The 27492-nt window shown below is 41.3% G+C and overlaps 1 protein-coding gene across 1 annotated transcript; it reads right to left on the bottom strand.

Annotated features, from left to right (window-relative positions):
• Nucleotides 1–973: 973 nt before the first annotated feature.
• On the bottom strand, nucleotides 974–27180 carry cyth3b (cytohesin 3b). Its single transcript, XM_084743823.1, has 13 exons — nucleotides 26937–27180; nucleotides 19360–19442; nucleotides 18886–18950; nucleotides 17333–17399; nucleotides 16093–16211; nucleotides 15560–15640; nucleotides 14427–14539; nucleotides 11988–12136; nucleotides 10775–10886; nucleotides 5553–5629; nucleotides 3567–3638; nucleotides 3273–3427; nucleotides 974–1409 (listed from the first exon to the last, which is right to left on the bottom strand). The coding sequence occupies exons 1-13, from the start codon at nucleotides 26977–26979 to the stop codon at nucleotides 1337–1339; spliced, it is 1209 nt and encodes a 402-aa protein (XP_084599949.1). The 5' UTR covers nucleotides 26980–27180; the 3' UTR covers nucleotides 974–1336.
• Nucleotides 27181–27492: the final 312 nt, after the last annotated feature.

Below are 27492 nucleotides of genomic sequence, written 5' to 3'. Positions count from 1 at the left end.
GTGTCGTCGACCAAACATCTGAACTCTGATTTTGAATTTTTTCATAAAGCACAGTGGAGGGAACGCTTGTATGACTTATGCACCCATACTGTAGATGCTGTGTGCATTGATAGCATGCACACTGCTGCACACACACACACACACACACACATACACACACATACACACACTCACAAAACATATTGGTCTATAATAAGCCACATGCATGCATGTGCACCTGAAACATGGCAGTTGTGCTTTAGGGAGACCTAGAAAGAAGACGTTATGACAGTCATGAGAGGGGGAGGTAGGGGGTGTGTATGAGATGGAGGAGAAACAAACTGGCTGGCTGGTTTTTCATGTGCTGCTCCATGCAAGAGTCAAGTCCATATATCTGAGTGTCCTGGAGCTCTGCTGTCCCCTCAGCAGTGTCTCCACAGCACATGACTCACAGACAGTCCAACTGAGGTTTGTCTTCATGAGCAAAGTCCACTCTGGGGTTGACAGTCATGAACGAGCTTTGCAGTGTGTGGTTTACACTCTTAGAAATAAGGGCGCTAACTAGAACCATAAAGGGTTCTTCAGCCATAGAAGAACCCTTTTTGGTTTCAGATAGAACCTTTTATAAAGATTCCACTTGGAACCAAATATAAAAGGTTATTCTCAGAACCATCTGTCAAAAAATTTTAGCTAGTGCCACCTTTGAGAGGTTCCAAGGTTCTATGGAGTAACAGTTCCACCCAGAACCGTCTCTGTGGGGGTCTATCCAGAATCTTGTCACGTTCCAAGGGATGTAACAAGAACCCACCCAGGACTTTTTAGTGAGAACCCTTTATATTCCAAGGGATTTATCTATAGCCCACCCAATGGGTTCTACTGAGAAGCCTTTTATATTTCAAGTGTTTTATCTAGAACTCACCCAGGGGTTTTTACAGAGAACCCTTTTATATGTTCTCATTAGAATCTCCTGGCTGGGTTCTAGATAAAACCCTGTACAACCCAGTGGATGGGTGGGTTCCAGATACACCCAGTGGGTTCTACTGAGAACTTTTTTATATTCCATGGTTTTATGTAGAACCCACCCAGGAGGTTCTAGTGAAAATTATATTTAATATTATTATACTCTTGGAAGAAAAAGTTCTTCAAGAACTCTTTCATCAAGGGTTCTTTGGATGAAAAGGGTTCTTAAGGGAACCCTTGGCAAACACCATCTTCAAAAAAAGGTTTTTCAGAAACAAATGGTTCCTGGCAGAACCTCAGCCCTTCAGGAGGAACCCTTATTTCTGAGAGTGTGTGTTCATGAATGGAGGGGGAGAAAGATGGAGGCGATGGTGGAGGTGGAGAAGATTGTCCCTCTTCATTTCTTGTTGGCGATGCGTCTCTTCCTGGTGGCCAGCATGTCGTAGAAGGGATCTCTGCTGATGCTGGCCCTGGAGAAGAAGCCAATCAAAGGACAGCAATGAAATAAATAATAAGGCCACATGAGAGGAGGGTCTCCAGCATCTTTGATATGGAAATGTAGGCACATTTATACAAACCCCTGCCTTACTAGATCAAAAAAAAAGAACAAAGTTTGTGCAGTGACCTAGTTTGGTTTCCATGGTTTCTGAGGAGGAACCCCCCCCACCCCCCCCACCCTCCCAAGTTTCTTCTTGGTACTCCAGTTTGTTGGAACCTCCTCCAGAACTCTGCCGAGCACGTAGTAAAACACACACTTTCCATCTCACTGTTCTGCAGGTTTATGGGTCTGAAGGAGAGCGAACAATGCTGCTCAAGATCGCCGACTCTCCGGCGTTCTCCCGCTCTTCTTTTTTAGAGCGATGGAAAGGCGGCGCACAATGAGAGCGAGTGAGTCAGGAAGCCATTTGGGCTCTACTGAGGAGCCCAGTTTCACGGCTGCTAAATCCTGTTAGCACCAGCACAAAGCAAGAAGAGGCTCAACCCCCCACTGCGGATATCTCCGATTCCCTTTTACAACGCCACGCGCTGAAGAATGAGTCTGTATACGATGACTATCCCGCTCTTTCATACCGCTCATTGTCATTTTGCACAACCCAATTTCATGAAACAAAAACTCCATTGTGGAGCGATCAAATCCAAGCAAGGCTGCCGTGACTAATACGACATTTCCTCCATTTCTGTCCTTAAAAATGTGTAAAACCTTAATATATTTAAAGGAACGGGACATATAAAATATTAAAACACATACTTTCTCTTTTGACCCAGTTGGGCCACCATGATCTGGGTCTCTGTGCTTGTGACTCGAGATGAGCAGATAGAGTGCTGCCTCTGTGATCATCTCGACTTTAGAGGAGGGGGAAAATCATCATTTCCATAAAAAACGCCTTTTTATCTCCCAAGAACCCGACTCCTCTTGGACCCCTCTGGTTAGACACAAGCTGTGGCTCGTTAGCCTCCGTGGCTGCAAATGTGTCAGCCCAGTTTGGAGCTGGCTGTCCTGGATGGGTATACTGGGTTTGCTGGCTCACCCCTGGGGTGCTATAAGCAGTGACTAATCCTCCATCATTTCCCCAGTGAATACTCTTTGAGAGTATGGAGAGGGGGAGGAGGAGGAGGAGGAGGAGGAGGAGGAGGGATTGCACTGTATTACAGTATACAAGTGTTCTGTTCTGCTGAGCCAACTCTCTTTGACATTGCACCATCTTCTATGCAGGCGATTACAGAGCAACATTTAGGTCACTGACAGCAAGGTTATTAGTACTGAGAGCTGTGTATGGTATCTGACAGAAAGAAAAAACACTTTCGTTGTCTGTTTTGCTACTTATATCAGATACTGTAATGCTGTACTCCATGTAGATTTAATTTTTAAATCCTACATCAGTCTGTTTCCAGGATCTCTGCTACATTGCTCTTACAGTCCAGGGACCAAGACTTTGGTACCAATCAAGGTGGCAAAATCTACATTTTTTACATCAAATGTTTTTGAAAAGTCTGTGTTATATATCTATTATGATAAATTACACCGCCCATCACTTGAAAATGGACTTTTAATGCTGGTGCCTGTCCTCTTTTAGACTCGCTTTAGGGACCTTTCTTAGGGAGGGATTGATACCACTCTTATGTCTATCTCACTTATTAATATGTTTTATTGTGGTTATTCAATCCATACTGGACCGTTTTGTCGGTCAGCTGATTAAGCAGGCCAATTATGTGGCATTTTGAGATAACTGGCCAATGCCTGCACTCACAACGCAAAAAAAAAAAAAAAGCCTGTAGACACATCTGCACATCTCTAAAACATTTGCTTTAAGTAGATTTGTGGAAAGTCTTACTTGATGGATTTAATCCACTCTTCTTTCTCTTCTGGTGTGGGCGCTGATATCCTGTACACCACGTGGTTGCCCTCAACAACACGCCCATCTGCCTCCGTCTTGCAGGCTTTGATCACCTGGCCCTTGTGGTTGGGGTTATAGAGCTCAAAACAGTTCTGGAGAAGGACAAAGAACAGGGCATTATTAATGTGCGACTGTGAGATAATTAGATTTAAACATAAAGACCATAACAGAGGAGAAAAGATAACTTCATGTTTGAGTTAAGGGTTAAGTCTCTAATGAGGCAACACTCACAGGTTTCCTGGGCTCCTCTACCTCCCTGATGCTGAGATTCTCCAGTGGGATGATCCCACGAGGCTCCTTGTCCTAAAGGAGAGAGGGATGAGAAGGAGAAACATGAGACGAGGGAGAAAAACAACCAAGTAAAAAGGCTACAAAGAGAGAGAAAAATGATAAAGTAAGAGGCAAGCAAACAAGAACGAATGTGGATTTGAAAAGCAGCAAAGAGGCAAGAAGTAGGAGGACAATGACGGCACTGTATTTATAGTAAGAATCAAGTAAAACTAGAAGAGTGCATTTAATAGAGTGCAGATCTCTGGCAGGCAACTGGAAAAGTATATTTGGATGTAACCCCTTGGTAATAACCACCATTTTGATTGAATTAGCATAGGAATTCTTGAGTCATGACCAAAAACATGTTTTGTAAGGTCACAGTGACCTTTAACCTTTGACCACTAAAATCTAAGCAGTTGATATTTGACATGAGGTTACAGAGACCTTTAGCACCAAAATGTAATCCAAATGGTCATTTGTGCCAAGTTTGAAAAAATTACGCAAGGTGTTTTCGAAATATCAGGTTCGCAAGACCAAAAAACATAACGCGTCTGACCATGGCTGTCACCAACACAGAGGTCACAAAAAAATACAAGAAGGAAAGAAACATAAAGACAAAAGAAAGCGGAGAATAGAGGATTTGTGTGTGCGAGTGAGGGAGGGAAGAGAATGAAATCCTTTGTGGCATGTTTTGCTTGCATGGATATCAACCTTGCCCCCACCCCTACCCCCCCTCATCCTCACTGCTCTTTAACGGAGCAGATAATGTGTGGAGCAGTCAGACCAGAGGACGGGACATAATGATAGTGTCCTGAAGGATAATACCAGGGTAGAGAGAGGACAGTGCTGATGTAGCAGCTCGCAGGGACACACAGGCGCAGATAAAAATCTTCAATGATGCGCATACAGAAAGTGACACAGAGAGACAAACACAAACTCACATGTGGACACTAACAGTCAAAAAGAAACAAATACAGATGAATGAACACAGGGCTGACCCAAGCCTTTGTGGGTAACCTCCCACAAGTGCCAGTTTTCTAAGAAATCATGATGACAAGCAGCTACAGAGGCAAGTGGAAATCCCAGCATACAAGCAGATTGAGCTTTCCTTTCTTTAACAAAATTCTCTTGTTTTAAAGACGCCATCATTACATAACCTGAACATGATATAAAATCATAGATGTATGAGAAAACCTAGATATGATGTTGCTGGTCAGCTGCTTCCACTGTTGCCTTGTGTCCACTTGCAGTGTTGCAGTGAATTCCCCACAAGATATCATTATAAAAGAGATGTCTGTAAAAATAAAAACTGTTTACGGGACACCTCAAACTGCAAACAAGCTCAAGCTTATGATTCATTCTACAATTATGTTTTTATATGTGAAGGTTTTATATTGATGCAATCTGAAAGGCATTCAAAAAATTGGTCACCACATCATTATATAAAGTCTCTGGGCCAATCAGGAACTTGTGGGCAGGGCCAGTGAGAGAAAAACTACTGTGCATATAGACCGTTAAGAAATTAGTCCTAAAACCTGCATATATCTTAAGAAAAAGGAAATTCTAAGAAGCACTATAAAAGTACATAAACCATATAGGCCTTGGCTATTACTCCTAATTTAGTTATTTTGCCCTCAACCTCCTAAATAATAATATAATCCCAGAATTTCTTATTCCTATTATATTCTCAAAACTGTATTTGAAAGCCACACCATATTCATTCAGCATATTTGTGAATAATAATTCATGAAATAAAAATTAAGAGACCACTTTAATTTCATTCGGAGGAGCCCAAAGCAGCCACTTTGTTCACCTCAGGTCAGCTCTGTAGACACACACACACACACACACACACACACACACACACACACACAGAAACCAACACACATGCTTGCAAAGAGGCATCTCACTGACAGAAAAAAAAAATCATCTCAGTGTGACACTCACTGTTGTGTATTCGAAGTAGTAGAGGCAGTTGTCCGTCAGGATGAACCACCGTCTCTTCCAGGTTTTCACTCGGCCCCCTGACGGGAAAAGGAAGAGGAGACAGGAAGTGACACAAAGGCCTCAGTGACAGACTGGCTGTCTCCCATCAGGAAAAAGAACAGGGATGTGACACTCATTAAGGACAATGACCTACATTCACACACTTAAAAAATGACACAGATTTTATAAAGGTGGTGAGATCGATCATTGTTCTGCAAGTCTTGCAAGGTCATGGGTGCCATCAGCCCTCGCTTACTTTAAGTCCCAAGTCCTAACTTTGAGTTTACTTTGAGTCTGAATGTTGCAAATGTATGTTGAACTAAATTAGAAAATTGTTGTGTCTCTTCGTCTCTTTTTGTTGACCACCGTGTAGTTTTTTTTTTTTTATAGTCCAAGTTCAGTTGCAAGTCTTTATTGATGCTGTCAAGTCGAATATAAAGTCATCAAATTTGTATGACTCAAGTCCACACCTCTGTGATCCAAACTGCCAGCTCAGACCCCCAGACTCATGCATTTTACATCACTGATTATACATGTTTTTCTCATTAGTTCACTGCTGTAATTCAATTTCCTGTACAAGAAAGGCTACTTGTCATGAAGCACATGATCATTTAATTTGACAATTAGACACATACATCGATACCTAATATAATTAAGATGCAGTGCACGCCATTGAAAAGTCAATTAATTTGTCTGATAAAGTAGTAGCCTACAGTTGTTGTATAGTAATATAGTAGTTGTATAGTAATCTTGTATTGTTTTCAAGCTTTTCTTGATGTTTCTTCTCTGTTTCTTCTGCAACACAGAGGAAAAGTAATTAAGGGAAAAAGCTGCACTCCAAAATGTTTTAAACACAGTGTTTCAGGTTAATGCTGTATTGCTTCCACTGTTTTTTGGATGAGAAAGTTCTTTCTGAAATATGCAGGCAAGCCGGTTTGAAGAATACTGAAGCAAACCAAGTGTGTGATTACAATCAACTACCACCATCTCTCCTAACTTCGAGCTAAGTTAAATGATGACTCACACAGCTGATAAATTATTACTGACTCTGCCTATTCATTTTTAAAGGCAACAAGATAAAACCTCATTGGCTCTCAGGAGAAGGGTGCAAACAGCACTTGATATGAACCTAACGTGACACCTAAAGCACCCCTGAAGGAACACACGTGTAGACACAGACATTTAAGTAGGAAAACTAACACACAGGCACACTCACACACAGACACACACCAAACCCCAGAGCAAGTTCACCACCTCACGTGTGAACTTGTGCAAACTACATCCAAAAAAAGCAAAGAGAGAGCGCGAGCAGAAACGTCCAACGTGTTGGTGTGAAGCAGAATTCAGCCTCTGGCAGTGACTGCAGAGCCGCGTGTTGGAGGAAAACACCACTTGCTCCAGAGACATAAAGCAGGGACATTGAGGAAGGTCTCCTGGTGTGTGTGTGCATGAAGGCTGTGAGGGAACAGTGGTGGAGGAAGTACTCAAATCAATTACTTTCATAAAAGTAATAATACCCTGCTGTTAAAATACTCCGTTACAAGTTAAGGTCACTGCACTGAAAAGGATTCTTTCAGAAAAATATAATGAACTGTTAATATTACATCTTATAAAATTAAGGTTCTAGTCTGTAACAAGTTGTTTCTTCCGGCACTGCTTTCAACAACACGTTGAAGATGGCAACAAGTTCAACTGTAGCAACAGCTTGACTTTGAATTGTCGAAAAAAGACCGGGAAACAGAGTCCTGTATGGAAGTACTTTGCCTTTAGGGCAGATCACTAGGGATTAATGATGAATTCGCAGAAAAACATGCACACGTCATACACTTTTCAGACGAAAGGAAGAAGCACTTCCTATATACTAACTAGCTTTAATACAGACATTGCACTGGAGAGTGAGTTTCAATTAATGTTACATCAACAACATATACAATGTGTGCGCATACAACATGTGTGCACAGTGGGTGTGGGTGAGGGAGGGCTGCAACTAATGATTATTTCCATAGTTGATTAATTGATATATTATTTTCTTGATTGACTGATTAATAGTTGTTTGCCTATAAAATGTCAGAAAATAGTGAAGAAATTTTATCAATGTTTCCAAAACTCCCACGATGACATCCTCAACCCAAAGATATTCAGTTTACTACCAGAAAATATTCACATTTAAGAAGCTGAAATCAGATAACTGGGACATTTTTCCTTAATTACTGATCAACTGATTATAGAAATAGCTGCTGATTAATTTAATAATCAATTAATAATCAATTACTCGTTGTAGCTCTAGGATGAGTGGAAAAGAGGGAAAGAATTAAGAGAGTGCCAGTAGCTGTGCTCATGACATGCAGGTGATGGCAATCAGAGCAGAGGGATTGAAGTTGTGAAGTTGTCTAGTGGCAGTAAATGTACCGTTTGCCTACAAATAAATGCAACAATAAGTTCCCTGTCTTACTTCCCAGCTGCAAAGTGAGGGAAGAGTCTGTGGCATTACAAACCAGAGCAGAGTGAGCTGCTCTCTGGCTCTGGAGCAGACTATACTCCGCCTCTTGGTTACAAAATGTGGATAAAATGCATTTTCAGTGCCTTTTTACTGGTCACTGACCTTGCATTTATGAGCATATTGTCGAAAAAATAGACTTGAAGCCTAAGTGAAGGCTTCAGCTCGCCTTTACACCCACCAGATACAGCTGAGACGCAAGACACACAGAACCAGCGCAGACAGCTACAATGCAAACCTGAGCTTACACACACACTTCTACAAAGCATGAATGAAACAAAAATGAGGATGTGCACATGAGCGCTTTCTTATGTTTTCCTATGTTTGTGTGTTTGTGTACTGTACATGTGTGCGTGCTTTGACCTAACATTCCTGATTAGTTCCTCTCATCACTAACCATCCCCTTCACAACACTTTTCACTGCAGCATTTCCTGTTTCGTGGCGCCTCACATGAGCCTATATGGGCCACACATAATTACAAAAGCCCCGGGTTTTCTTTACGTTTCAATAGACTCTGGCTATTGAATTAGTGTGGCCAAATTTCCGCTCAGCTTACAGAGAGATTTGCTAAAAAAGGCATTTATTCCTTCATATCCTCCAGGGTTTATTTTTAGAGAGTTAAATTAGAAATATTACAGTGAGAACTGGTGCGGGGAAATGGCTCCAGGGAGGAACCGTACTAGAATGTAATCATGTTAGGTCTGTGAGCCACAATGGGGCTATTTGCATTCATACTCACTAGTTTGATGAGACGAGAGAGACGTTACCCAGTGTTAGAGGAATGTGCAGGTCAGAGCCAGGTGTGTGCGTGTGTGTGTGTGTGTGTGTGTGAGTGTGAATGTGTGTGTAAACATAGTAATAAACCTGATCACCTGCTGTGAGATTGACCTTTAACCTTTGACAAACAATATTCAGGCTCTTAAACAGTTTTATGTTCTACAATAAATCTTAATGTCTTTAATGTAGTGTGAACGGCAGAGCGAGGACGGAAAGTCCAAATCAAAAACATGTGTAAACAAACAGGAACAAATGGCAAGACAGAGAAGAAATAAGACTGAAAACTGCACTACCTCACTGGGAAAGCATACAACCCCCCCCCCCGCCACACACACACACACGCACACACATGCAAACTCATGTAGAACAAATAATTACAGTGTGTGATCCTTCCCAAACTACATTAAAATAATTTTCACAAGTCTGGGCCCAGGAGCTGCAGTTAAGTTAGGAAGAGTCTACGATGGGATTTTCACAGTTTGGTATTACAGAAGCAAATCTGAAATAACTTTAGGAATCCTATTTTATCTTACTTCATCCCATCTTATCCCAGGTTAGGACATCCTGAATACTCAATCCAACATCACTTATCAACTTTTATGTCTGTTACCTAGCAACCGACACCACTTTTCTCATCTCAACGAGCCAAACAACTTTGTAACTTTTGTTATTTAAACAAGCTGAAACATACATTGAATCGTACAAAAAATGGGAGCAAAAACCATGACAGACGCGGAAATTGAAGACAGATGAGTAAGAGGTGTTGTTAACATCTGTAGAGAAATCCAAAGATGTTCTTTTCGGGACATTTCCAACAGCGCTAACTCGGGAGGTAAAAGAAAGAGAGTGGGCTAAGACAGCAGACGGTCTTCATCGTGGTGTAAAAAGCAATAAAAGAGTAGCTATGCCGTTTAAACACATTAGCTAATACTACCATTAGCTACTGTTAGCTAACAATAGTATTAGTTACTGTCAGCTTAGTTATGTTATAAGCATACATTATAAGCAAGACTTGACCATGCTTGTGTGAATTGCAGGGTTAACCCCTTACTGTGAATGTCTCTAATGTTTTATGGTGACAGAGGTTTACCTACAGGTGATGGTTTACACTTGAAAAATAATAATAAATTGCAATATAGGTTGGAGAACTTTTGGTGAAATTTTGCCGCTGTACTTTTCATTGACAGGTCAACGGAGGAGACATTAGCCAGGTCCAAATGTAGCACAAATTTTGACAGAAGTTTCAGAAAATTGGTCGAAGAAAATGTAAATTTATGCAAGTTCCCATCCACTACTGTTGATAAGTGTTTCACTGAGATATACGGTAGGTGGAGCTGATCCTCCAGCCAGGGGCCATGACAAATAAAACTAGACTGAGGGCATCCATTCTGTGGGTTTATAAAAACAGAGCTACACATTCTGCATGCACAGCTTTATAAATTTGGCAAAAAATAATGTGTATGCATATATCTAACTTTGTGTGAGTTCACTGCAAAAACACTGCAAACCCACAGAGTTTTATGCATCTGGCCCCTGGACGTAAAAATGAAAGTTTAATAGCATTTTTCAGCCTGAGTTTCAGCGTGTTGATTTTACTCAGATAAATTTATGAATCTGAATCATGAAACTATGACTGCTTAAAACTTAATATTGTTGATGTTTTGAGCAAATTAAATCAGATTTTTATCTTGACATGTTTTAAAACAAAAGCAGTGATGATCTAATCCAGTTCATCGTGTCCAAAACACGAGACCGTGTGATATTGACCTCACTCTGTCCTCGAGTTCTCACTCAGCTGTGAGAATAAAGCCACGGTTGTAGTGAGAAAAAATGATAGCGTAACTAAATAAAGTCATCCTGGATGTCTTACATTCCCTCAGCAGGGAATGTGCGGAGATACACACTAACCTAATTTAAGCAGCCAGCCCTCTCTGTCTGGGTTGAAGAACGTGTGCGTCAGGTCATTCCCATCATCCTCTGGGATCTTAAAGGGTTCGCTCTTGATGCTGTCGTATAGATTCTGCACAGCGAAAGAAAATAAAAAGACAGACTGTTACAAAAAAGCATCAGTTCATATGTGCATCCTCCAAACATTCAACCCAGCCTTCAGATTACCGGTGCATTTAACAAGACATTGACAGGTTTAATTTCAGTGTCGGGGGAAATGATTCATAGCTCAATGACTCTTGGAGCTGGTGGGAGACTCTTTAACAAAGTGTCTTTCTGTTTTCTACTTAAATGAAGCCAAAGGCACTTTGATAAAGACGTCAGCCTGCAGCATGTGGGTAGATCAAATTGTTTTTACGTGTTTTTCTTCGAGAGATCACGGCAGATCATTAGCATCAGTATCTGGGGAGAAGATCTAATTCTGCTGAGCTGCAGATATCTCAATTATTGAAGCTCTGCATGGTGGAGAAATTCCTTTCGGTTTCTTTTTTGTGCACCAAATCATAAAACATAATGAAACATACAATAAAACACACAAATGGAAAATTTGAGTTTCATAGACTTAATTTGCTTTATTCTTGTGACTTAAAGAATATAAAAACATATTAACATAGTGAAATAATGTGCACATTTTTTGCAAACAGATGCCCGCAGATGACCTAAAAAACAGTTAGGACCACAGCGTTTAATCTAGTAGTCCTTTTTTAAAATTTGATGACAATAATACACAATGATTTTTTAAGAATATATGCTCTTAGGAAAAATCTGCACCTTCCCTTTAAAATTTTCCATAAGAAAATAAATAAATAAATAAATACATAATTCTCATAAATCAGGAGATATACAGGGAAACTGTGATCTCAGGGGGAAACCAGGAGAGGGCAGTTTCTGTAATATGGCTCCAGATGTGTAAACAATGCACACACACAAAAACACACCGGCACCATTTATCATACATTTCTATTTAAATGAAGCCAAGGGCCAAATCCCTATAGGTTTCTTCTTTGTGAGGTAAATCGTAAAACAGCAGCCTCTGAAAGGAGATGATTAACTTAATGATTTGATTAATTGTCAAAGTACTATTTACGCACTGGTGTTTTACCATCAGTGTTTGTACACACTACACTGGTTACACGTGTCATATCTGACAAACTAATAGAGTCAAAGCTCTCACCCTGAGTAGCTCCTCTGGGAGGTCTCCCCCCTCGTTGATCCCTCTGTTCATGGAGATGAAGCGCTCCACGGGGGGCTTGTCTCTGACGTTGGGATTGTGCAGGCTCGTGTTCAGCATAATGATGGCAAATGATAAGACATAGCAGGTGTCTGTGGAGGTAATTACACAGGGTGTCACTGTGAAATACGGCACATGCCCTCGTCTGTGTGTGTGTGTGTGTGTATGGACAGGATTTCTTGACTTCTTGAAATTATTCAAACTAATGATCTTTTCTCACTCAGACTAGTTTATCTCATAGATAGAAGACTACTATCAAGAATTTCAAACTTCTTCTTCCACAAATCCAAAAGTGAAACCAAAATGTGAGCTCATATTAGAAGTGTATCATTTCTAGGGTTAAGCACTGTTGACATTTGAGCCAATACAGTACCAGCACTGGTAGCCTACCTGGACTTTGGTACCTTTTTTGTTATTTTCCTCTCAAACATGTAATCTCAGTTGTAAAAAACTCCAAACCTCTTCATTTCAATCATGTTGTTGTCACTACCCCTGTGCTTTCATACTGTTTCATACTTTCATACTGTTGTATTTCCCTGCAAAAAGTATGTAATTTATGTACCACTGGCTTTCACCCTAAGGTTTGAACATACTAATAAATCTCACATACTATTGTAGCGTGCTAAATAGCATGTTGGTAAGAGAATCTAATGAGCTAATTAATCACCTGATGCCTCATTTAAAGTTTTGTTGTCCATGGAGGTTTAAACTTAAACACTGGCTCTCTATACTCTAAGTTACTCTCTCATCCAGATGTGCTCTCAAGTACCGAAGTTTGATTAAGAGTGAATCTGTAGCTGATGAACGAAGAGATCAGAGACGCTTCGGCCAACTCATACGTACCGTAGGCCTATGTGATGCTCATAACGGCAGGATGCTCTCGGGACAGGACAGATTTAGAAAATAGATCCAAAAATATTGGAGCACATGGACTAAGACAACAAACCAAACATTTCGACACCCACCATTTATGGCTATGTCAAATTGCTTGACACAGGCTATTTATGATCGCCTGAGATGGGGGGTTACTATCTGGAGATGGACATTATGCTTTAAATCTCTTACAAGTGCTTCTTTGTTTATCTATTGATACTATAGCGCTTTTCTACATGCTGTCCTTTTTTATAGTTTTTGCTGAGTTGCTTATTATGAGAGTGGTACTCAATATATGATATATGTCACACTACACTGTGCCAGTAACTTATATCTCTAAATTGTGCTGAAAAAAGTGTCTGATTAAAGAAGGTGATTTAAGACAATGTGAGTCTCTGTTCTGGCCGACTCTGAAAAAGATGCAGTGGGCATTGAAACGTTTGTCTCTCTATAAAAAATTTAATAAAAACTTATTTTCAGAGTCTTTCCTGTCACAAGTCAATCTGTACCTTAAAAGTACAGAGTTCGGTACTTCCCAAGCCTAAACATTAGTTTACAGTGCACTGTACAGTGAAGGGTATTTCCCTCGTTTATTAAAGTGGTATTGAGATGACAGTGTAAATGATTTCTGATTAATTAAACAGCAATCCATCAACAGATTTTCTCACCACCAAATTTAGGAGTCTGTCTAGTAAAAAGGAGAATTTAATCAACAAAGAGCCCCATATTCTGGGTCACAAACACACACGCACACACTCATGGCGTCCTCCAAGGCCATGATGCAGTGAAGTCAGAGTGTCCCTGCGGTCATGAACACACACATACAAGTCTATGATGCATTGCTCTTGTGACTCCACATCATAACTCCTGCGAGCCCTCCTCCTCCATCTCATCCATCCACAAACTAACTGCCCCAGTCAACACACCCCGCACTGTAATTTATGACCCTCAGCACGCCGGTCCTGAGAGATGACCAATAACTAAGTCTGGGTGTGTCACCACTGCACCACATCAATATTCATGACCCGAGCTGTCACCTGTGTCCTCCTCAACACTCGCTCGGTTAACACGGGAGCAGCAGACAATGTGTGACGGGCCAGAGACTGCACTAATGACCACTATTGACCGGTGATCAATTTCATTATCGCTGCTGGAGACACAAATAATGACTACAGAGTGATCAGCGAGCTGCTGCTGGTCCAGTCAAGTTTGGACTGAAAATAAAGGTTCATAAAATTGTCTGACAGCAGATATTTGTGTTCATATTCTCCTGTGTTTTAGGAAAATCTCCTGTGTAGTGGCCACATGATGAAGATTTATCAGCCTGAACATATCTTGCTGTCTGCTGAAGGAAGACAGACAGTCTGAAGCCTTGATCGACGGTGGTCTGGCTGGCCCATGGTATCTGTCCTGGACTGTCTGGCTGAGTCTGACTCATATATCTGTTGCAGTGTGTGTGCCTGCGTGTGTGTGTGTGTGCCTCTATGTGTGTGTGTGTGCGTGTGGTACCTGTGGACTGGAAGACGCCGGGATTGCATTGGCAGTATCTGGAGGCAAACGCCTCCATCATACGATCAATCTTCTGGGCTTCGCCAGGAAGTCTGAAGCTCCACAGAAACTGTCTACAACAGCAGCAACAAAACACAACAATTCTTATTTCCAGGTGGTTATACACTAATGAAAACATACATATGAATATTTTATTCCGTTTCTGCTGATAGATCCCTGTAAATCTTACACACTGGACCTTTGAGTCGTAAGCGCTGGAATCTTTCCCATCTCTACCATTTGTCCCACATGACATTAATCATTAGTCCATGTCATGACCTACATGAGCAATGGTAAGATTGATAGAGGGGTTAATTCCTCTTTTTCCCCAAACCCTTTGGACTGTTTTTCATTGAGAAGTACTAATGAGATGTGGCTTAGCTGTGTGTTGTAGAAATCACTTCACTGTGAGATGCGCACACATCTACTGGAGTAATTAATTATGTCATGAAGCTAGCTGAGCTTCATGACATAATTGTGGGAGTGCGGCGGTTCAGTGAGTGTGACAGCGATGCCAACTTTGGGAAAGCTCTGCTGAGGACACACTACAGCTTTATCACCTTCCAGCTCAGGAACTTTTGTTTGGGGACCAGCTCTTTTACACCAACACCAACCTGAACTGTACTGAAGAAATGAGTCAGAGCTCACGAGTCACAGGAGCAGAGACCAGCGCTGGCAAGGTTTGGACCACGGGACCTGCTAACTGTTAGCCTGCTACTCGGTAAGCTAACCTACTTCTCCAGTGTTTCTCTGTTCCTGAAAACCAGTGAAGTTTCCCTCTTCTGCACATTGTAGGATAGAACTATTCATTCATCTTATTTTGAAGGAGAACACTGCATTGATGCAATGGAAATGCCAATGCAGAGGCATCCAGTAAAAACTGACAGGGTCATTTGCAAAGAGGTCAAACCTGGCTCAGCTATAACATGCCTGACGTAGCTCTGTTTACCTCGTACAATGAGTCCTCTCTTACAGTATTAAAAACCACTAAGCCTTTAAGCTACAGTAATAACTGGACTTCCTGGATCATATTTCACCTGTAGGAATACACCAACAGCAACACAGACTCAGTGATAGTTTTGGTCTAAACTCACCTTAAGGCTTGTACGAGGTTGAGGTCTGCAAACTCGTGTAGCTCCACAAATGCCTGGAGGACCTTGATGTTAAAATCATCCCTGGAGGAGAGGAGGGACACCCGTCACACATGTTTAACTATTTACACTCTTGAAACTAAAACAGAAAAAAAACAGACGTTAACCCAGATCCCTAACCTGGAAATGCACCGCAGTGACAAATTCGGGGTTGGAGTGGAAAGTAAAATCCTGCAGCCGTGTCACAGCACCAGTTTCAGACAGAAAGCTACTGTGTCAGCTGAGCCAGGCAGCATGAAATCCCTGTTGTTTTGACAGTGCTATCCCCATTGATTTTCCTTCGATAAGAACCACATGTCCGCTCAGATATTTTACTGGCACGGCCTGCCGTCACTGCTCCGCTCCATAAATCCAGACTACCAATTTCCTGGGGCTTTATGCCCTTGTCTGAGCACAGGCAGTGAAGATCTGACAGAGAGATCGGGAGCGGTAAAAGAAAGGTGGAAGAAAAACAGAAGGAAAACTGGAGAGCTCACCGTTCCCCTAAGTAGTCCCCGATGACTGTTTTGTTGAGCCCCTCGCCTTTGTAGAGGAACTGTGCAATGTCCTCTGGGGTGTTCTGGAGAAGATCGTTCTCCAAAAGAAATTGGATCCCCTGTTTAAAAAAAAAAAAGAGCAACAGTTACACTACTTATTTTGGTCTGTTTTAATAACACTGATGGATGGCTTGGAGATAAGAGGCCAAATCAATTTAGAAAAGTGTAATTCAACACCCAGTGAGCACTGACCAGGATTTTAATGTTGATTCCAAAGACATATTTCAATGCATCTAATGTTGGCAGATGCTATTTGCACCTGGCTTGGAATAGCAAATGTAGATATTTGTAACCGGGGTGGAAAAGTCAATGTGGTTTATGCACTGGGACTTGCAGTATTGGGTGCAGTCTTCAGGCTTTTCTGCCAGAAGCACCAGGCAGCTTTTGGCAGAAGGGCTTTAGGACGTCAGGTGACTGAGCAGGCAGGAAGATGTGGTGGAAGAATGTGTCAAACGCAGGACTTTAATATGGGGGACTGGGATTTGAGTCCAGAGTGAGGAAAGTTTTTTCCTGGCTTTTAAATTTGGATGTGGTTTCTTAGTTAGGATGAAGCAGAAAGTGACAATAGGCTTTTATTTGCACACTGTAGATGATAAAAAAAGCTGCTATTTGTAATATAAAAGCAATAACCAGAAAATGGCTGCGTAAAGTGTCTCCTACAATCCCTGAGAGGAAGAAAATAGAAATAGTTTAGGGAATTTATACTATGGAAGATTTTTTTTTTCTCTGAGACACGCAGCTAAAAAATTTGAAAAACACTGGAAAAAAGTGCTATTTGGATCTTATTTCTTTAAGCGCTTATTTTGATTGGAGAACTGAGTCTTATTTTTTTCTGTGCTTTTCTTCTGTACCAACAGAACAGACTTTTACATCTCCATCTTTAAAAATACCCTGGGTTTGCATGAATCAAAGTCATGGACCATATGGACTTCTAAGATTTAAAGGACAATCATGGACACAAGGACCTACAGAATTTATACTGCAATGTAACTCAACGTCATTTAATTTTTATTTTACATGACATAGATATGACCTAAATATGAATTTTTAATCGATATTGAACCAATTTTTTTGTCTTTTCCCCGGTGACCATAGTTGTTCTTTTCAACAGAAAAATGCTCACTGGGCAGTAACAGAGTTATTGATTCTGACAAATAATCACTTTATTGCATGGCCTGACCTTTTTCGGGTCCATGTTGAACTTCTTCCTCCCCATGGCGATCTGTTTGTTTCTTTGTGTGGTTTTGCTGCAGTAAAAGTAAAAACAGAAACATCCATGAGGTGACAGTTAAGGGTGCGGTGTTGTCCCCAGGCTGCTGTGTTTGTTCAGTGGGTCAGTTTGTGATGGGTTGTGCCAAGGTGTGACTTTATTTATTTACTACTCCATCAACTGAGTGCACAGGTGTTTTAGTGTCAACTGCACTTCATTTGTGCATAAAAGGAAGTGCATGTTTAACCCATCCTGCAGCCATTTGGAAGAACATTTCCCATTTCAATGTCACTCATCTTCAAAACACATTTTGCATGCACCCCACAGGGAAAACTCCACCTTTGTGTGTTTGTGCATGCTCCCTATGCTTCCTGTGTGCCCAAAATAGCCCAAGCCCCTTTGCAAGCTGCACCTGAGACACACACACACAGACAGCCTGACACACAGCCTCACTCCACCTCATCAACCAATCGAATGAAAGCCTCTGAATACAGACTGTTTGGCTAATGTTTAGCCGAGGGACTGTCCCGCTTCACTCCTCAAACAGAGGGGATTAACTCTCAAACACACACACACACACACTCAAAATGACAGGTGTGAGGCTCACGGTGGAGGTAACTACATGGCATGATGGCTCTGAAGAGCACAGGACCCACATGAAAAATGAACTTAAAACGACTAGTCCACTGACAGAAGGGCAACTTAATTATTGATCAATCAAGTCAAGCAAACATTCCAGCTAATTAAATTCAAGGATGAGCTGATTTTCTCTATTTTCTATCAGTATAAATGAATTTTCTTTGGACTATTAGTTAGACAAAACAAGCAATGTGAGGACAGATCATTATTTTCTGACAATCTGCAGACTAAGAGCTGCACCGATCAGCAGATAAAGTCATTTGTCAGTCAAGTAATTGATTAATCATTTGAGGAGCATTTCAAGCAAAAATGCTAAAACAATTGCTGGTACTACTTCTTAAAGCAGCATTATGTAACTATTTTACCGCATAACAATCATATTTAAGGTACACTGAGAATCATGGTTCTCTCTCATCCACTCTGCACCCCAAATGCCTGTTGTTGCGTGGTATTTTCCACAAACACGAAACCGCTTCTTGCTGTTGGACTAGTAAGTAATATTAGCTGGCTCGCTATGTCTTGTGTTGCACTTGCTTAATGTCTGGCTGTGTTTTAAACAGCCATCACTGCTGATGAAAATCTGACTCAGGCAGACGTCATGTTCATGGACGAGGTGATACGTTTAGTCAAATTCACAGACCTCCATGTTCCCTCTACGACAAATCCAACATCATGTTTTCCTGGAATTAGCAGGAAGCACGTCATTCACTTGGGTAAACTACAGATTTCTCTCCGTTTCAACATAGTTGGAAACATTTGGGTAATGTAAGTATACAACTCAACAAAATATCAAGCTTATTTAGACATTTAAGGCAGAAATGTTACATCTTATGTTGTCTCAATGTTGCAGCCCTAAAATAGGGAGTCAAAAAAAAAAAACTCACCTCTCCCCCACACAGGTCAGCTGCTCGATTTCAGTCATTACCTCTGCAATCTCAAACTTCAGCCGCTGCAGAGACGAAAATAGCAAAATGACAGGTGAGGAAAACGTGGTAAGTACTGAAGGTTCCTAATTCAATAGATACATACTATTTAATTGGAAAGTGCGTCCTAATGACAGGTTTCCTTATGGCTGGAAGATGTGGTAAAAATCAATCTTTACTCAGTTTTGCTCACAATTACTCTCATTTAGATCATTTATTAGATGGTGGACAGTTGGAAGAAGACAACATTTCTGACATATGGACATATTATAAAATGTATGCAAAAAATCTTAAATCATAAAATATTTAAACTCATGTTCAATGCCAACATATAGTTCAGCATCAGATGAATCTCCAGCCATGTAAAACACCTACTTATGATAACTCTCTGCTGCTGGAACAAACAAAAAACATCAACCTTGGACTGCCACTCACTTCAATATCATCCAGAAGCTCTTTTTTCCTGCGCCGTATGTTTGACAGCTCATCTCTTTCCTCCAGAGACAGGTCCTCAGGTACTGGAAAACACAGAGAGAGAGAGAGAGGAAAAATGAAAGAGCATGTGTGAGAAGGAGAGGGAGGGAAGGGCAGGGTGATGAGGATGGATTAAATTAATTCACCTTCCGACCAGCCAGTCAGAGTCACGGGGATTAAGCCTGACAGTGCATACCTGTTCAATGAGTCCATCCCAGTGACATTACTCATGACCTAAATTAATACTCTAACACACACACACGGAGTTCATACACCCTCAGATACGTCTATAAAAGGTGATCTAAGTGCACTCCATGATCTAAAAACTAAGAAAAAGTCAACTTTCTTAATTGGTGCATTAAGTTCACAGAACATATTCTACTCCTCGCATTTTATATCAAATGAAATCACTGGTATCTCCACAATGTGAGTTATGCTCTAATGATTCTACTGGGACAGATAACTACATGGTTCGGGAATCCTAAGAAGTCTTTGAAAAATAGTATGCATGAATAGATCTCATATTATAGATAATAGCTCTACTCCGAAATGGTGCTTCTTTGCTTAATTTATCCTGGTTATGAAAAGTCTCACAGATCTAACAGGGGCATACAGTTTATTATAGTATAGTGATCTCATATCTCAAGGACAACAGTTACTTTCTCTGACAATATTTATTGTTATTTAAGAACAAAGAGCTGCCAAAAAAACAAGGCATTGACAGAAATCAGGAAATGTTTGGCTTTCATCAGCAGTAATTTACAGTATAACAACACCATGAAACAGAAAAATAAAAAATACGTACACAGGAAAGAAACTAAACCTCAAACCACAGAGATTCAGTTAGAAGCTACAAAAGTCCTGACATTGTTATTTTAAAATATTGATTACAGCCACTTGCATAAATATAACAATTGTCGTTCATGCAGATACATTATGCATATACTGTAGGCACTGTGTAGCCATTTTTTCTTGTAACTCAGAGAGAGAGGGTAGGGAGGGATTTTGTCATGAAGACAGATAAGATATGTACATATATCGTGGTAATTTAATGATTTTGCTAAAGTCAAATTAAATCATGGATTTGAAGAATTTGTGACACCCCCAGATAAGAGCTTAATACTTTTTCAAAAATGTGATTTTCCCCACTTTACACATTTATACTCTTTTAAGTATATACAATGCTGTGCACTAAGGATGTAGAGCAGGTGTTAGAAGCAGATTACACAAAACCACAAGAGGTAGAAGTTTCTCATGAGAACTTTCTTCCAAACCAAATTAAAACCGCAGAAACGTCCCTGTTGAAAAGCAGATGACTTCCATAAATAACATCCTGTATGTTTGACACACGCGCACACACACAAACACACGCACATGCACAGAGCGACCACTGAGCATCTGGCGAGGCCTGCCCCCCGCAAATATTGGCTTTCTGATAGTCAACTCTCATTTGGGGTAATTAACACAGCAGAGACAGAGCAGCATTATCACGCAACATGCATGTTTTACAGCACGAGCACACAGCCACTGTATACACAGGTGAGTACACATTATACACGCTGCACATGCAGAATTTACACTTCACACACATGACATGTATTTTATTCCACACCGTGGGTCCCCCAGAGCCACCTACTTATCCTTCATTTAACCATGCCACGTCAACTTCTCCCCCCAGACCCCTCGGAGGACCTCCCCCTCACTCCGCTGCACATCAGAAAACAGCAATCCATTTGAGAGTGGGCTGACAGGAAGTAGGTCATTTTCACATGGAGCTATACCAGATTGTGCTTCTCCTACGCTATTTCTCTCTCTCTCACACACACACATACGCACGCACACACTCCCCCTCTATCTCTCTCTTTGTCCGCCTCCACCCCAGTGCTTGAAGTGGGGGTGAGAGCAGATTCAAATCCCCCAACTGAATCAAACCGCTAAGCAGCTTTGCAATTCAGTCGTTTTTTTCCCCCGTTGTTTCCCCCTCCGACTGTAAATAATGGAAAAAGAAAGTAAAGTTATCCCACCCCCACTTTATCTATCTAGTGTATCTCTCTCTCACACTCTTTAAATCCTTCCTGCTCCTCCGTCTTGCTCTGTAAGACAAAGTGACAGCACCAGCATGGACCATTAGGCTATTACGTTCTGAGGGCTTGGAGCTCATGTTATCACAGGCGAGCAGCCAGTCAAGAGAGCAGGGATCCAGATGGGTGTAGATGGCTTTTTTAACTGTGTGATCATCTTTACCCTCTCTCTCTCACACACACACACACACTGTATGTACCAACTTCAACAAGATGAAATAACAGAAGAAACAGAAGAGAGCGAAACAGAGTGGAGTGATTTTAAAAAGATATATGAAAAATAATTTTAGAGGATCATTAGAAGGTGCAGAGTGGGCTGGATGCTAATGGGGAATAAATACCATGTCTACTGAGCAGCACTGTGCAGTTGAATGATGACTCAACCTTAATTTGTCAAGGTATCAAAAATGGGTTCTTTTACTGGCTTGACTGCAATGGAGAAAATTGTAAATGCTCCTAATGGCATTAAAACAGCTGCTGGTGACTTAATTAAATCTTGTATTTATTGTAAACTGTAAGACTCCAATCATTACATTGATAGACTGTCAACTTATTGTTTTTTTCCTTTTTGTCCTTTTCTTTAATTTTTCAAAGTTATTTTATTCCTTAGTGTGCGTTCAGATGCAACACAAAATGAGAGGTAGTGTTTCACAATGTGTGATTTAGGGTGAAAATCGGGACTGGGATTTTGGTGGTGAGTGTGTCTGTTAGAGGCCTTAAAATATATACAATAATTCAGATTAAGATCAGACTGTAGATCTGACAAATGGTTATTAATAAAATGAGGATCGGCAGATGCCGAGGACAATAATATGAAGCACAGTGGCTGTGTTTATGAAATGCATGAATCAGCAGAGGTGACAGGTGTGATAAGATTGAGATTCAGCCGTCACAGCTCACAAACAAGTTTTTTAGATATTTTCATGACAAATTCCTCCCGCAGTAGCTTCATCAGCTATTTACTGTATAATACATCTCTGCTGGTGTTCACTTGTCCATTCAACATGGGTTTGTGGTGACGGAGCCCCAGTGAAAGGTCTGTGGGGCTGGAAAAAGTTTGAAAGAGGCAAAGTCTGCGTGTGAAAGAAACAAAGACACAAAAGGATGCTCTCAAAGCCCAACAGCAAAGAGGGAGAGAGACTCAGGGAGTGATGTAGGAACAGATACCAGCACACCAGACATCTTCACACTCTCTGCCTCCGTTGCTCTTTCCTTGGCTTCAGTTAACCAGCCTCATAAAGCAGTAATTGTCAAGCAAAGAGACCCTGCAGGCAACCTACGTCTGTAATGCGCAAAAAAGTCCTCCATCCCTCCTACTCTGGCTGAAAGAGCTCGCCTGGACTGGAGAATGGGACAGATTGTCTGAGGAGACAGAATCTGTTTTGGGTAACAATTCCCCCGCTGTGTGTGTTTTGTTGCATGTGGAAAACGCAGAGTAATTTGATATCATTGTGAGGACAACTACTACTGTACAGCCGGGACTGGACATCTGATGCATTATGCATGAAAGTCTAGGAATCTGTGAGTGTGTGTGTGTGTGTGTGTGTGTGTGTGTGTGTGTGTGTGTGTGTGTATGTGTGTGTGTGTGTGTGTGTAGTCCCATAGAGAGCAGCCCTCCAGAAAAAAAAATCCATATTAGGTTATATACAAATGCTCCATGCTTAACCCCAGGCACGGCCACATAGATTACCAATGCAACACCACTCAGCCTTTTCATATGATGACTTAGGGGGCTGCTGTTCCAGTAACAATCAATACATCATCATAATAGTTCAAACTTGGATGCTTAGCCCCCCTCCATCAGTCTGCAAGCATACATGCATGATTAACAGCCACTGTGCATACGTTTTCTCAGACAGACACATGGTTCGGCTAGATTTTTTTTCTTATAAGAAAGGTCACTGAGTTAGTACCGTCCCCTTTCCAATCTCACATTCACTTTTAGCTCTCCTGTCCTGGTCAACCGTAACCATACGGGTCAACTCCACCTCCGGGGGTTAGGGAAAAGGTCAATAATGTCACCAGCAAGTATGATTAATGTGCGGCTAACTCTGCACAGACATGATAGCATTTACTGAGTGTATGCTGCGAGCGAGTTAATCATCCAAGTGTAATAGATAAACTGAATAGGACACTGATTATGATGGACCTTGGTGACAGTCTTTAAAGTAGGCTAGAACAGCACTTGATAACTTTATTCACTGATCTGAGTGAAACTAGGTCATATTTTATACAGAAAATATTTTCTTGTTTTCTCTGATGCGCTCCAGGTGTTAAGCTCCAACTCTTTGTGAGTTAATTACAGAGTTTCGTTAGCGGCTGTTAGCGGGCAACAGAATGGAACTGGGCCCAGCAGTCACCCAGTGAAGATTGCTGCACTGGGACCAAACATAGCCTTGATTTGAGACTACTGGGATTTTAGGGTACCGAGTACCAAGGTCATTCACAGAGTTTCCTGGTGGAAACATAGTTTTATTTGTTGCTAAAGTAGCTAACTGCTGTTAGCGAGGGTGCCAGGAGCCAAACCTGGCAAGAAAACCACCTTGATACTGTCACCCATACCTGCCTCTGCTGGTATCTGGGGCTGTTTTCAGTCCCAGTCTGGCTATGTTCACTGGGAGCTCTCATTTTAAGAGTGAGCTCATATGACAACTCTCAGTTTTTACAGGAAACACGTAATATACCTACACAATAAGCACTCCACTAGCCATTTCCTTAAAGAGTGACCAAACCACTTTATGCATGGTAACACTTGTATCCAGGATATTTTGACTTCAGTTTTGTATAGTGGGAGGAAGTGGGGACGCTGCGTCCAGCTTTATTGATGCCAGTGGTTCTGACCATTAGCTATGGCTGATTCTGCAACACTGAGCAGTGTTCAGTCTCTGGTCGATGTCTCGTGTTTCACACATTAGATAGCTATGAGGCCAGGCCCCCTCCAGTGGTTGTCCTGTGCATCCTCACACCGCCCCCCTGCTCAACCCTTTGCCATACCCTTTTCTTTTTTGCATTTTTCAAAATTATACAGTGGGTTGAGTCAGACTCAGATTTGGGGGTGAAGTTACACTTTAAGTATTATAATAGGGCAATGGGGCAAATAACACTTAAATCACTCTTTAGTCTGACTGTATTCAGGTCATTGTCTGTTCTGGTCACAGTCGATATGTAATTAGCTATGATTAGTGGTAAGATCTCATGACTCCATTATAACTGTAACTTATGACTTTTTCTGCTCCAGACAGTCATCGGGGTCATGAAAAGGAAAGCAGCAATCACATGCTAATTATTCAACCACTGATAACAGAGGCTGTTTTTCAGGTCTGCTCATGATTCATGCTTATATAAAATCAATGTTTGTCAGAGACCGTGATCACTGTCTTGGTTACTGTAAACTACTGTATCAATATTTTTGGTGTCAGTGGCAGTGCTGGGCGATCAGCAGATGAAGCTTCAGACTCCAATCAGCTTATAAAAACTACTCAGGGTCTTGAATAATACAGTACTGCCCGGTTCCACATTACTGCCCGGTTCCTCATTCCAGCCCGTGATGCAGGCAGGAAGAGCTTAGGTCGGACTGAGACACTTAACCGTCTGATGCTTCAGGAGACAGTGGAGAGATCAGGATCTGATTCACGTGACTGACGCGCCTTTATTGGCAGATCACAAAGTCAAACGACTAAACGCCTTTGACAATCATGCCTCTCCAATATCCTTGGCACTAAGGGCAGTGGAGCGGGTGGCTCTGCATACTGATAGCCCTGTTGTATTAGGTGATGTTTTCTGAACAGTCAACTCATTGACTCAACTCATCAAATCAACTCAGGGTCATAAAACATGAGAGACTGTATGTAATCCATCAGAATGAAATTTTAGTCATCCTCATCTTTTTGATTGCTGTTGTCCAGTTGTGAGCAAGGAATCGAAAGCTGGTGATGCATTCAAGGACAGTCCAATGTCACTTTGAGAGTCAACTGCCTTTTGGATTCATAGCGGGACTGATATTATACAATTTTATTAATCTTCCATGTTGCATGAGCATGCACTGCACATTTTAATCAGTCATCATTCTCCACAGCTTCTACACAGGTCACAACATGGGTTCTCACACTGAAAGTCGACGTAGAACCCCAAGTCTGTTTTTGTCCTTTGACAGTTTCAATAAAGTATGATTCAAACAAGACGCCTGATCCTCAAATATGGATGCATTACTTAGTGCAATTCTACTTTGAATGGAAAGCAAGGAGAAAAGAGAAGAATATGGACCTGCAGGTGACTGGGAAATATGGTCTGTTTTGCAGCTATCTTCGGTTTTATTTATATCTCTGGCAAGACAAAAGTAGCCACTATGTGTAAAATGCTACTACAATTACAGCAAAACAACAGTACTACTGTTAAAAAAGGAGAATTGTTTGACAGCAGTCCTGTGGGAAGTTGGGTTGTGGAACTGCTCAAGAAATTTGGGAAAGCCAAAAATTGGCAAATTGCTTGTCTGTCCAACAGCCAGACACACACACACACACACACACACACACACACACACACACACACACACACACACACACACACACAATCTGGTACAACCAATTTAACTTTAAAAATCAGAGACTTCAGACTTCATTTGTACAGTCCCAATTCCAAAATAATCAGGACACTGAGTAAAGCATGAATAAAAACAATGCAATGATTTGTAAATCCTTTCTGACATGTATTCAACTGAATACAATATAAAGACGAGATGTTTAATGTTCAAATGTTGATACACTTTAATGTTTTTGTAAATATACACTCATTCGGAAACATTTGGAAAAGCCTCCCTTAAGTCTGGCGAGGAGGGAGCAGGGGCAAACAACTATAAAATAGGATTTTGTCTTTGGTTCCGACTCACTATTTTATTTTTTGACACGCAATTGTTACATACTGATCCTTTAATGAGCTGCACTACAATGAAAGTCATTGTGCTCCACTCCTGGCTAAAAACTTCACTCAACAAAACCTTCAAACCAATCCTGTCTGAAATGATGGCAGAAAACAACAAACAGAGCCGCTGAAACACTTCCTGATTTTCACCAGGCCTGTAGCCGCAACAATGGAGGGGATGTCTGCTGTGATTAGGACTTCTGGGCTGGCGTTCCCGTAACAATGGCAACCCTGTAAACACAAGGAGGGCAGAGGCCGTTCCCACCACAGGCTAATTAGGGAGCACTTACACAAGTTCACGATACGAGACTGTGGCGTGACTGCTGCAAATATGTGCAACCCCGCTGAATTAAGAATGATGTAAGAAAGCCAGGTAAGTGTGTGAGTCTGTCAAACGCACATTCACTCCAGTGTCTAAACTCTGTCCATGTAGCACTGAGCTGCAGGTGAAAATAAGACACCTACATATGATTCAACCGAACCCTTTCACAAGACAAATCCTTACTTTTTTATTTTATAATATATTTATAAAATACATACCACATCGCCTTTTCCTCTCCCCAGATTCCATGACGACTGACATGCCATCAGCAGAGGTGTCTGTGTCCTTAGGATGGTCAGCACTGAAAGTGTCAGTACTGCTGTGAGAGCATCACAGTTATAGTGCTTTTAGCAGCTTCTTTCGCGCTCATGTAAGCTGCAATTGTGACTGGTAGGTGTGTAGTAATTGTTTTTCCCCCCTCGGCATTACTCCTACTCACAGCTCTCAAGCATGCAGAGACACACGGGAACTCACACGCAAAGCAAACACACACACACTGACAGCCTCTTTGACAGTTCCTGCCTCTTGACAGATGACAGTCGTGGTATGGAAATAGCCCACATTCCTCCTACTGCAACCGCCCAGTCTGGTCCAACCAGCTCTCTACATACATCTCCTCTCTCATCTCTTCTTTTTATCCACTTCTCTTCTCTTATACTTCAGTTCCATCCACTCCTTTCCACATTATATTTATTTATTACGCAGATGATGTAGGTTTTGACCTGCATGTCACATGTGCAGCAACAGCAGCGGAGTGTCTTTGTTTTAAATACA

Source organism: Lutjanus erythropterus, chromosome 19 (genome assembly GCF_056507025.1).
Source record: "Lutjanus erythropterus isolate fLutEry1 chromosome 19, fLutEry1.hap2, whole genome shotgun sequence".
Classification (NCBI taxonomy): Eukaryota; Metazoa; Chordata; class Actinopteri; order Lutjaniformes; family Lutjanidae; genus Lutjanus; species Lutjanus erythropterus.
This window is presented reverse-complemented; position numbering and strand designations above follow the sequence as displayed.